The sequence below is a fragment of the Ranitomeya variabilis genome, chromosome 1 (genome assembly GCF_051348905.1).
Source record: "Ranitomeya variabilis isolate aRanVar5 chromosome 1, aRanVar5.hap1, whole genome shotgun sequence".
Taxonomy (NCBI): Eukaryota; Metazoa; Chordata; class Amphibia; order Anura; family Dendrobatidae; genus Ranitomeya; species Ranitomeya variabilis.
The window spans coordinates 562,654,324-562,667,113 of NC_135232.1; the positions used below are offsets into that span (position 1 = coordinate 562,654,324).

At 43.5% G+C, this 12,790-nt stretch overlaps 1 protein-coding gene across 1 annotated transcript in view; it reads right to left on the reverse strand.

Moving 5' to 3' along the window:
* The window catches only part of LOC143768235 (V-type proton ATPase catalytic subunit A-like), a 565,121-nt gene that overhangs the window by 390,371 nt on the left and 161,960 nt on the right, over positions 1-12,790 (reverse strand). The window contains exon 5 of the mRNA XM_077256931.1: positions 4,453-4,602. Within this exon, the coding sequence (XP_077113046.1) occupies positions 4,453-4,602 (150 nt within the window). The remainder of the gene's footprint in view (positions 1-4,452; positions 4,603-12,790) is intronic.

The following is a 12,790-nucleotide window of genomic DNA, read 5'->3' on the forward strand; positions in this document are numbered from 1 at the left end:
GTGAATCTCATAATTTTTAAGACAATTACACATCCTATAGTTCTCTGAAGTCCTTCCCTGTTATGAGTCACCAGAAGGGAGGTGTGTGGGTGTAAATTGTGCTAGTGAAAATCCAATGCCAGGAAGATACATAGTTATCTAGGATTAATTCACATGTGCGCGGGAGTTCCTCGTTTAATAAAACTGAGCCATTTCCATGACTGAGGTTTAGTACGGTTTATTTGCTCTTTCCCCGTACCCCGGCTGTGTATTCTTTGGCAGTCTTTTAGTTCAGTTACTGTGAAGTAAGATGAAAAACAATCCAATTTGGCAAAATCTTTCATGTTTTGTTGTCAATGGCACTCTGGCGGCATTCGTCTTGCAGTTGTTAGAAATGTGAAGATATCAAATATGTCATTTTTCCGGGATTATTTTTTGTTTTTTATTTCTACTTGGAAATACATTTTTAAAATGTTCATAATATTTATTAGTCCCAAAAGGACATAGGATGGAAAGTGCACTGCACTACATGAGTAATGCAGTGCATTATCAGTCAGTGAGAGACTGACCGCCTATTAGACCCCATCCCCAATTTGTTTAGACTGTGGATTTTAATTAAGGTTGCCATGGCAACAATTTGCCACAAGTGCAAGGGTACTGAATAATTGACAGATGTGGGATTGTTCGCCCTGTCAAATCTGTCACACTCAACAGTCGCTATAGACAGAAGCATCAGAATTAGTTGAGATGCTGGGATGGGAAGTGGGTACAGACTTGGTGCTAACAGCAAGAGCTCAGCCATACATTACAACAGGCTCCCCGTACTGGTGGCATGGGCACAACTCTTGTGCTTACCCCGTCCTGGGGACATAAATGTACATCCTCACCCGGTACCACCATATAAACACTTATATCTTATAGTATCCTAAGTTACATATTCTAGACACCCACTGATCAATAATAATGGATAGGTGATAACTTATTTTTACCAGAGAACACCTTTAATATTCATACTTTATAATAGTAAGAGTGATCTTTTTGTGGGAATCTGGCAGATCTTAATAGGGTTTCCATTGAGAGACTTTGCATAAGCCACTCTGTTTAGCAAATCACAGAGAGATCCTGACCTTCACCCTTTAACTTCCTATACAGGGATCCGAGCATACAAAAAAGGGTCCCCTAGGCTGCGTCCATGGAGTAGCTGCTGTCTGAAACAGTGGGATGGAAGAGGGAGAGAAAAGAAACCAGTTCAAAACTAGAGCTGATAGATACAGGACAAATGAGGTCGTATAGGTCAGTAAGGTAGCCAAAGACAGAATCAGGAGGGCAGACTCGGAAGCAGAATAGTCAGGAAGTCTGGAGGTAAAGATAGTCTGGAATCAGCAATGCAAATCAAGTAAGCTGAGTCACATTGCAGAGCAATTGCAGAAACCATCGGGGTTAATATAGAACTTATAACTGCCAATTCGCAGCAGTATGGGGGAATAAATAAGGTGTGGTGCTGCCGATTTATAATACACACGAGGTCAAAATTGTTGGTACCCCTCGTTTAATGACAGAAAAAGCCATAATGGTCCCAGAAATAACTTGAATCTGACACAAGTAATAATAAATAAAAAAATTATGAAAATGAACAAATGAAAGTCAGACATTGCTTTTCAACCATGCTTCCACAGAATTTAAAAAAAAAATGAAACTCATGAAATAGGCCTGGACAGAAATGATGGTACCTTTAACTTAATATTTTGTTGTACAACCTTTGGAGATAATCACTGCAATCAAACAATTCCTGTAACTGTCAATGAGACTTCTGCACCTCCGACAGGTATTTTGGCCCACTCCTCAAGAGCAAACTGCTCCAGTTGTCTCGTGTTTGAAGGTTGCCTTTTCCAGACGGCATGTTTCAGCTCTTTCCAAAGATGCTCAATAGGATTTAGGTCAGGGCTCATAGAAGGCCACTTCAGAATAGTCCAATGTTTTCCTCTTAGCCATTCTTGGGTGTTTTTAGCTGTGTGTTTTGGGTCATTATCCTGTTGCAAGATTCATGACCTGCGACTGACACCAGGCTTTCTGACACTGGGCAACACATTTCTCTGTAGAATCGCTTGATAGTCTTGAGATTTCATTGTACCCTACACAGATTCTAGACATCCTGTGCCCGATGCTGCAAAGCAGCCCCAGAACATAACAGAGCTTCCTCCATGTTTCACAGTAGGGACAGTGTTCTTTTCTTGATATGCTTCATTTTTCCATCTTTGAACATAGAACTGATGTGCCTTGGCAAAAATTTCCATTTTTGTCTATCTATCCATAGGACATTCTCCTAGAAGCTTTGTGGCTTGTCAACATTTAGTTTGTCTAATTCTAGTCTGGCCTTTTTTCTTATTTTTTGTTCAACAATGGTGTCCTACTTGGTCTTCTCCCATGAAGTCCACTTTGGCTCATACAATGATGAATAGTGAGATCTGACACTGATATTCCTTGAGCGTGAAGTTCACCTTTAATTTGTTTAGAAGTTTTTCTGGTGTCTTTTGTTATTATTTGTATTATCCGTCTCTTTGATTTGTCATCAATTTTCCTCCTGCAACCACGTCCAGGGAGGTTGGATACAGTCTCATGGATCTTAAATTTCTGAATAATATGTGCAACTGTAGTCACAGGAACATCAAGCTGCTTGGAGATGGTCTGATAACTTTTACCTTTAACATGTTTGCCTATAATTTTCTTTCTAATCTTCTGAGACAACTCTTTCCTTCGCTTCCACTGGTCCATGTTGAGTGTGATACACACTATGTCACCAAACAGCACAGTGGCACTGATTCCAAGATTGTAGACATCTGTGATGCTAGTTAGTGGACACACCTTGATTGTCCCTTTTGTCACATTATTTTCAAGGGTACCATCATTTCTGTCCAGGCCTATTTCCTATTTTTTTTCAATTCTGTGGAAGCATGGTTAAAAAACAATGTCTGACTTTCATTTGTTCATTTCCATAGATCTTTTATTTATTATTAATTTTGTCAGATTCAAGTTATTTCTGTGACCATTTTGGGTTTTTCTGTCATTAAACGAGGGGTACCAACAATTTTGACCAAGTGTGCAGCAGGTACTGGACAGCACAAACACATTCTGTTCGACACCACAGGTTCCAGAAACACCAGGATCACTGGTGCCTTTGCCACTCAGAGCGACTGCCCAAGATATCACTCCTCTCACTAGTGCTGCCTGCAGGAAAAATATACTTGTGCTTGTTGACAGAACTAAACATTGCTGGAGCAGAGGCTGAGAAGAAGCAGCCTCACTGGCCAGCCCTGCCAGCTGCTTTTGGGTCCCTATTAGTGATAAGCGAGTATACTCGTTAGTCAAGATTTCCCGAGCACACTCGGGTGACCTCCGAGTATTTATGACCTCGGAGATTTCGTTTTTCCTCACCTCAGCTGAATTATTTACAGCTATTAGCCAGCTTGATTACATGTGGGGATTCCCTAGCAACCAGGCAACCCCCACATATACTCAGCCTGGCTAATAGCTGTAAATCATTCAGCTGCCAGGATGAAAACTAAATCTCCGAGCAGTCATAAATACTCAGAGGTCACCCGAGCATGCTCAGGAAAACCCGAGCAACGAGTACACTCGCTCATCACTAGTCCCTATGTTTAGGCCCACTACTTATCACTAACCCCCCAAAAAATTACATAGGCTGATATAATCAAAATAGACATTTATATATACAGTATATGCAAATGACAATGTGAGTAACATAAGCGATTAACATTAACAGAAATAAACACTTGAAGTAGATCACTCCGTTTGTAATGACTCTATATAATATATGAGTTTTACTTTTTGTATTGAAGAATTGAAATAAATTATCTTTTTGATGCTATTCTAATTTTGTGAGAAGCACCTGTATATAGTGATAACTAGAACGTCTGTGGCATCAAGTGACTGAGGAGTGACATACTCGCAAATAGTACCTAGAAGTGGCCACCAGAGGGCAGCTGAATATCAGTGCTGGAGCAAAAAGGGCTAGACAGGGCAAATGGCATATTATTAAGATTCCTAGGCAGATTGTCATGCAAATTCATGCTCGGCCCATAGTCCTGAACAGTTTATCGGAATAAGATATCTGATCACATTTTATTTAGCTTCTTTTGATCTGTGTGCACATATAGAGGGCGATATTGAAATTCCCTTTAACTACTCCCTACCAGGCAGGATTTACTCGGTCCCTTAAATGGATGATCATACAGTCCTGGCCCATCTCTTTGTTTCCGTCTCATGGGCCCCTGGCATAACAGACTTTTACCCCCGTACAGAGCATTTTTTCAGCTCATAGGTGCTATGAAACTTCCATGTGCACCATTCATGTCTGTGCCAGGAGTGACCCAAGCAACCTGCAGGTTCTCTCTGCCTGAGTACAATCTTTCCACAGGAATGTTAACACAGTCTATACTTCTATCCAAAACTTACTGTGAGGACTCCTCTATCTGCCATCTTCATGATATCTTCTCCACCCCAAAGTGCCCCACTGGGAATATACAAGGTGTGACCAGAAATCTTGGCTTGTCCTCTTAGTCTTCTCTCAGTGCCTTCATCAGCTAGGGCTGTGGGGGATCCAACCTTGAAAGATGAGGGGACAACAATTTAATGGTTCAGTCCATATTTAGAAGAAAGATGAGGATCTGCTCACTTTTTGTTGATCAGCCATGGCTATCTGTATGGGTATGTTGTGCCTGCAGCTGGTTGGTGACTACTCTGCATTCTATAGAGACAGGTGTAAGACTCTGCTTAGTCTCCACTGACAGGAGGACCTACAAGAAGCAACAACTTCACCATTAGTGGGCATCCTGGGCGCATACTACATATTTATGGCTCAAGATCACCAGGCAACTCCACATTATTGGACATGAGAAAAGGATTAAATTTGGGTACATTTAGACTGCGCTTCCATTGGATGTTGGAGAAACATGTCAGAAGCAGGGTTTCCATCACTACCCTTACTAGTGTATGGGGCTCAGTGAGCAGAAGCAAAAAGGGGGGCCCCAGACTGAGTGAGACATGCCACATTGACACTATATACAGAACTCCTATGCATAATGTCACCATTGATCACTGTCTGTATTATGTTAAAGAAATGATTAATCTTCACTTTTAAATAACAGAAAAATAACAGAATTACAGAAAAACAAGTATTGTGCAAGATGTTATCATATTATCTGGGTCTCCTTGTGGACAATTTCCTGAACATTCCACATAGTAATGGTCAGAATTTCTCAGAATTGGTCAAGGACATGTAGTTTATTTGTAGACTAACGATATATGTCTGTTTTTGTCTTTATCCACCCCAAAATCCTGAATATTCAGCAAAAATCTCATAAAACACAGATATGTGCAAAGCACCCCCCACATTCTTCTCATGTGATCTATCTTGTATCACAGGAAATCTTGTATAATCTATATTCTTGCCAATTTATTATGTAACTCTATAGTTCCTTTTGATCTTTGGGCTTTAAAAGCCCAGCCCTAAAAATAAAGAACAGAGACTATTTGGACAAACAACGAGCGTGTGTCTCTCTGATTATTATTTCATCGCTTAGGTACCTAAGACAGACAACACCTGAGTAGGTTAGAATTCCCGTCTCTAACAACTTGGAGGCCCCAGCGAGATATTATTTCTCCTTCGACATTCATCTTAGACTGAACAATTGACTGCCTCCCTCCTGAACAGAAAACCAGATCCCGGGTGAGTAGATTTATTACTCACACAGTTTTCTCTCTGGGAAAGGAGGCTTTCTAAAGTCAGTCTTTGGGGATTTCTAACGGGAAAGCCCTCAGGTAAAAGAAAGTATCTGTTATTTGTTGTCTCTTGCTTTTCTGTTTTGTATGTTGTTTGTTTAAGTGCTGTTAACAATTGTTTTTGTTTCATTATGAAGTACGATGATTTTCCATAATTTGTTTTGTCTGTATCTATAATAAGGGTTCCTGTCTGTCTGTTTGTAACGATGTCAATGTTTGTTGATACTGTAAGTATTGTAGTTACATTGTCTTGATCCTGCTCTGCCATGCTCTGCTATACTTGTACTATGTTTGTTCTATTGTTTCTTTCCTTCTTTATCACTCTTATTCTGCTTTTGGTTAGCTAATTATATTAGTTGAGTTAATTGGTGCCTTGTCAGTTGTTAATTGATAAGTAGTACTGATAGAGCTGTGCTGAACTGTTCTGATTATACTGCGTTCCTGATATATTGCTGAATCTGTGTTGTGGGGTACGGAGCAGCGCTCATGATATGGTGTATGGAGACTAAATGATGTGTGCTCAATGTATAAATAGCCTTCTCATTAAAAGCAGCGAGTAAGAAAACTCTCTGGTTAGTTGCTACTTGAAAAAACTTACAGGAAGGTCCTAGGTGGGAGTTTGTAGTGAAATGGGAAAGGGCACATGAAGACAATCTATGTGAACATAAATGCTCATTTTTGTATGCAACCCCCACACTCAGATAGGAAATGAATTAGAAGATATAGTGAACCAAGTAAGAGATTCCACAGATAGATGTGATTTATGTTTTTGTCCATTGGCACTAGAAGGCAAGGAAGTACAGAAGTACTGTGTGTATAGATGTGATTGAAATATCAGACAAATGCTTCCCATGTGTGCACCACATGCTGTGTGAAAAGTGTCTATGTTCAGTTCACCAGTTTAGGCGCAGAGAGTACTCTTGTCACATAGCAACTCATCCTCATGGATTGATCTGAAGCTGGGTAGATATATTAGACTCTAGATGGTATATGCCAAGGTGGAAAGATAATGTCACACACGAATATTATCTTATTGAACCCGGAGTGGATTCAGGAATAGACCTTGCATATTCTGAGTCTAGTGAGGACTCAGATCCAGATGTGTGAGGAGTATATAGCGCTTGTGGTTGGAACTGTGTTGTTCATAGTGATCTACTTTTTCAGGACAGTGTGCATCAGCATCAGGACAGAACAGAGAGTTGTGGTTCAGCTTATTGCTTTGGAAGCAGGATTGCTGGCTATGATAGTAGACCAGTGGGATCCAGCTTGTACATAACAGGGCTGAAGATAGGGGTCGCTACCTTTGACAGCTGTTATGGGTGATAGATTAACCAGGTCAGGACAGATTATGGATCGGAGATATAAGATAAAGGACCTGGTGGGAAATAAAGCAGATAAGGATACCGCTAATACTAGAAAAGGCAGGATGCTGAGAGATGGAAGCATTTAAGTAAGAAGCATGCCGCATGGATTGATAAATATGACTATGGGATGCAAGTTTCAGTATGGATCAGAACCTCTGAACGACATGGTCCGTTTTAAAATACTGAGAATGAGGAACGTGATGAAGTTACAATGTGAGAATGTATGGGAGGCGATCTGCAGCATTCCCCCCGCAGGCACAAGCAGCCCCCCCTTACCGAGTCAGTCTGTGTCTTCGCAGCTCCCTCCGCCCCTGTAACAGGGGGATGAGATCAGCCCCCCTTCCAGCAGCAGCCCAGTAAAGAGTGAGGCTGCATGTGAAAAGGAAGGTTGATTCCAGCATTAGGAAGCCCTTATCTAAAGGCCCCATCTCACATAGCGAGATCGCTAGCGAGATCGCTGCTGAGTCACAAGTTTTGTGACGCAACAGCGACCTCCATAGCGATCTCGCTATGTGTGACACGTACCAGCGATCAGGCCCCTGCTGCGAGATCGCTGGTCGTGTCAGAATGGCCTGGACCTTTTTTTGGTCGTTGAGGCCCCGCTGACATCGCTGAATCGGTGTGTGTGACACCGATCCAGCGATGTCTTCACTGGTAACCAGGGTAAACATCGGGTTACTAAGCGCAGGGCCGCGCTTAGTAACCCGATGTTTACCCTGGTTACCAGCGTAAATGTAAAAAAAAACAAACAGTACATACTCGCCTTCTGATGTCCGTCAGGTCCCTTGCCGTCTGCTTCCTGCTCTCACTGACTCCCGGCCGTACAGTGAGAAGTGAGAGCACAGCAGTGACGTCACCGCTGCGCTCTGCTCTCACTGTACGGCGGCTCAGTCAGAGCAGGAAGCAGACGGCAAGGGACCTGGACACCGAAAGGCGAGTATGTAGTGTTTGTTTTTTTTGGTAACCAGGGTAAACATCGGGTTACTAAGCGCGGCCCTGCGCTTAGTAACCCGATGTTTACCCTGGTTACCCGGGTGCTGCAGGGGGACTTCGGCATCGTTGAAAACAGTTTCAACGATGCCGAAGTCGTTCCCCTGATCGTTGGTCGCTGGAGAGAGCGGTCTGTGTGACAGCTCCCCAGCGACCACACAGCGACTTACCAACGATCACGGCCAGGTCATATCGCTGGTCGTGATCGTTGGTAAATCGCTTAGTGAGACGGGGCCTTAAGGAAGTGAGGACAGTCACTTACAGACTACCCCTACACCTCCTCCGGGTGATCAAAAAAAAAGTTGGTCCTAAGCAGAGTAGACAGCGAATGGAGGTGTATAGGAGATGACCAGTCCAGTGAAGGGTTGGTGGGGGCTACAGAAAGTAGTCCCACACACTCACAACCCCCAGTGCATGCAGGCAATCAACAGGATAGGCAGAGGGATAAAAGAGCCATGGGATCCACTACCTGGACCAGTAATAAATATAACAAGCCACAAGATAAAGGAAAAACCCAATGTGACTTCTGTGCTATGACTGAGAGGGGTGACACTGCAATAGCCCTCCCTGTAATATCACAGATGACCAGCAGACCACAGGAGGTTGGAGAGGAAAACGCAAAGATAGATACCACTGATTAGTATAAACCATGGAGCCGATCTGAGCAACTTGCCATGGCAAATAGCTTCCCAGACCCATATAAAAATCCCCTTGGGTTTTATAAAGCCATGGAGGGTACTGGTACAGCTGACAACTATGATCCTGCGTGGAATGATTTGGAACTATTATGCCGCATCTCTGATGGGGTGCCGCTAGCTGAGAAAAGCAGTTCAGGTGAATGCCATAATACAGGAGATACCAACAGACACGAAAACTAGGGAGTCAGGACGGCAATTTCTAGCCAGGTTACTTGTGGTTGCCAAAAAGCAGACAGAGGACTTAGCTTCAGAATTACCAGAAGTATTTCAGGGTTCAGAGGAGCCTATTGACAGATTTTATGCTAGATGTACAGCAGTGTTCACAGATCATGATTATGACCTGAAAAATCGTAGGGAAGTTAGGTTCCTTAAAAATATGTTCCTGACAGGATTAAAAGAAGATTTAAGAACGTAAGTGGTGAGGGTACGGCCAGAATGTGTATACAATATTTCCCATGTTTAGGGGGATAGAAGACCAGATTAACAATAAGAGAGCAAAGAAGCAGCGAAACCAACTCATGTTATGGTGAATATACCTCCGGATGTATTTAATAATTCTGAGAAAACTGCGGTGCAGGTGGCAGGTATATATCACAGGGGAACAGGGGGAGAGAAGAAAAGGAAAGATGGGATAGTTCACCCAGAGAAGAGTAAACAAAAATAGTGGTCCCCCAGGATGGCTATAACTTTCACACAATTAAAACGCCTGATTGATACATGGGCGAGTCGTACTGATATAAGAAAATGGATATGCCACAACGATCCATGATAATCCATGATAGGGAAAACAGTCCAGGGTGTAGGTGATGGGGCAGTCCGTCCCTTGCATGAAACAGAACTCAAGAATGTGTGAATAGCACGTACCACAGACTTGTGTGCCCAATTGCTAGTCTCAGATCAATGTCCTAAGCTTGATAGGTGCTGATATCCTGAGTGCAATGAATGCAGTTATAAATTGTTTGGAAGAAAAGTATTACTGTTACAGGCCCATTGTCTGGAGCAACCCTCTCCACTATGATGTTGCTAATTTAGCTAGGTGACGAAAAACTGCAAATTGACAAAGATGAGGACATTCAGCAAATGATCGAGCAAATATCAGCTGCAGTATGGGTTAAGGATAAGAGAGATGTTGGTTTGTTAAGGATAACACAAGTATCCATCAAATTGAAGCCAGGTACTGTACCGGTGTGTATTAGACAATATCCCCCGAGCAGAGAGCAACCAGGTATGTCTAATCGAAACAGATTCTTTGCTAATCTTTTTGTACCGCGAAGGATGTAAGGTTTCAAGAGATAAACAGCGAAGTAAAAAAAAAAAAAAAAAAAGAGGAAAAAGTTGTTTTCTTCGGTCGCTGCATTTCACCTCAGCTGAAACACATAACACCAGAAAGGGTAAAAGGCCGTAAGCTAAGCAATTGTGCCCGCTTCCATAAGTACACTGAGAACATCCCTAGGGCTGATCGACTACTGTAGAGAATGGATTCCCTCTGCATCACAAATCATGCACCCTCTATTTGATGTGTTGTCAATGTGAAACAAGGGTCAGCCATACCAACTGACCACAGAAGCAAAAGAGGGGTTTAAGGACCGGAAGGAAGCCATTCCCTCAGCCCCAGCACTAGGAATCCCAAGTTATGACCTCCCTTTCCGTTTGTACTGTCATAAATCTGGGGGGACATGTTATGGGTGTACTGTTTTAACACAAATACTTGCCAATATGCAAGAGACACCAATCTCTAATGTAAATCTAGAGCTTTATGTAAATGAGTCACAGTTTTTACAAAGATAGATTTACATAGAGGTTGTGCAATAGTTGATCAACATGAGGTGGTAAAAAGTGAAGCTATACCTTCTAGGATGTCTGCTCGGGAAGCTGAATTGAAAGCACTCGCTGAGGCATGTATAATGGCAGAGCATTTACTGATAGTGCCACGCATTCAGCATTTTCCATGATTGTGGTCCCATATGGAAGAGCGGGAAGTTTATTGGTTCTTCTGGTAAACCTGTTAAAAATGTAGACTTGGTGGCTCAACTTCAAGTTGCTATAGTCAAGGTGCAAGCTCACACTAAAGAGTGCACTAGAGAAGCTGAAGGCATACCTCCCAACTTTGGAGGAAGGGAAAGAGGGATAAAGTTAGCGGCGCGCTCTGGCAAATTTTAGGCCACACCTCTGACCACACCCATTTCACAATTAGTCACGCCCCAACCACACCCATTTAGCACTTCTGATCACAATGTTTCGTAAACAATAATTATAAACAAAAAAATATATAGCCACACAGTGCTCTATACTGTATAATGGCCACACATGATGCTCCATACTGTATAATGGCCCCAAATGATGCTGCGTACAGTGTACTGGCCCCACGTGATGCTCCATACTGTATAATGGCCACACATGATGCTCCATACTGTATAATGGCCACACATGATGCTCCATACTGTAAAATGGCCACACATGATGCTCCATACTGTACAATGGCCCCAAATGATGCTGCGTACAGTGTACTGGCCCCACGTGATGCTCCATACAGTATAATGGGCCCACATGATGCTGCATACTGTATATTGGCCACACAGTGCTCCATACTGTATAATGGCCACACAGTGCTCCATACTGTATAATGGCCACACATGATGCTCTATACTGTATAATGGCCACACATGACGCTCCGTACTGTATAATGGCCACATGATGCTCCATACTGTATAATGGCTACACATGATGCTCTATACTGTATAATAGCCCCACATGATGCTGCGTACTGTATAATGGCCACATGATGCTGCATACTGTATAATGGCAACACATGATGCTCCGTACTGCATAATGGCCACACATGATGCTCCATACTGTATACTGGCCACACATGTTGCTTCATACTGTATATTGGCCACACAGCGCTCCATACTGTATAATGGCCACACATGATGCTCCATACTGTATAATGGCCACATGATGCTCCATACTTTATAATGGCCACACATGATGCTCCATACTGTATAATGGCCACATTATGCTCCATGCTGTATAATAACCCCACATGATGCTTCGTACTGTATAATGGCCCCACACGATGCTGGGTACAGTATAATGGCCACACATAATGCTGGGTACAGTATAATGGCCCCACATGATGCTCCATACAGTATAATGGCCCCACACAATGCTGGGTACAGTATAATGACCACACATGGTTACCCCACCCCCATCATTGCCTTCTCCATCACTACACACACACCTTTCACCCTGCACCCTCGCAGCAGCCGGCAGCTTCCATTTCCACAGTGCTGAATGGTGTCATCCAGCTGCGCCGCTGACTGCTCACGTCGCTGCAGCTGTGATACGCCACTGATAAAGACCTCTCCGAGTCTCCTGTGCCAGTCAGTGTCAGAGCGAGGAGCAATATCTGCTCCGATCCGACACAACCAGCTTCCGCTCCATACACCTCGTGCACACACGACTCCGCTCCATACAACTTGCACATGCGGCTCCGCTCCGTACACCTTGTACATACACGGCTCCACTCCGTACACCTCATACACACATGGCTCCTCCCCATACACCTCATACACACACGGCTCCGCTCCGTACACCTCGTACACACACGGCTCCACTCCGTACACCTCATACACACACGGCTCCGCTCCGTACACCTTGTACACACACGGCTCCGCTCCGCACACCTCATACACACGGCTCCTCTCCATACATCTCGTACACACACGGCTCCTCTCCGTACACCTCGTACACACACGGCTCTGCTCCATACACCTTGTACACACACGACTGTGCTCCATGCACCTTGCACATGCGGCTCCACTCCGTACACCTCGTACACACACGGCTCCATTCCATACACATTGCACACGCTGCTCCACTCCATATACCTTGCACACACACGGCTCCGCTCCGTACACTTCATACACATACGGCTCCTCTCCATACATCTCATGCACA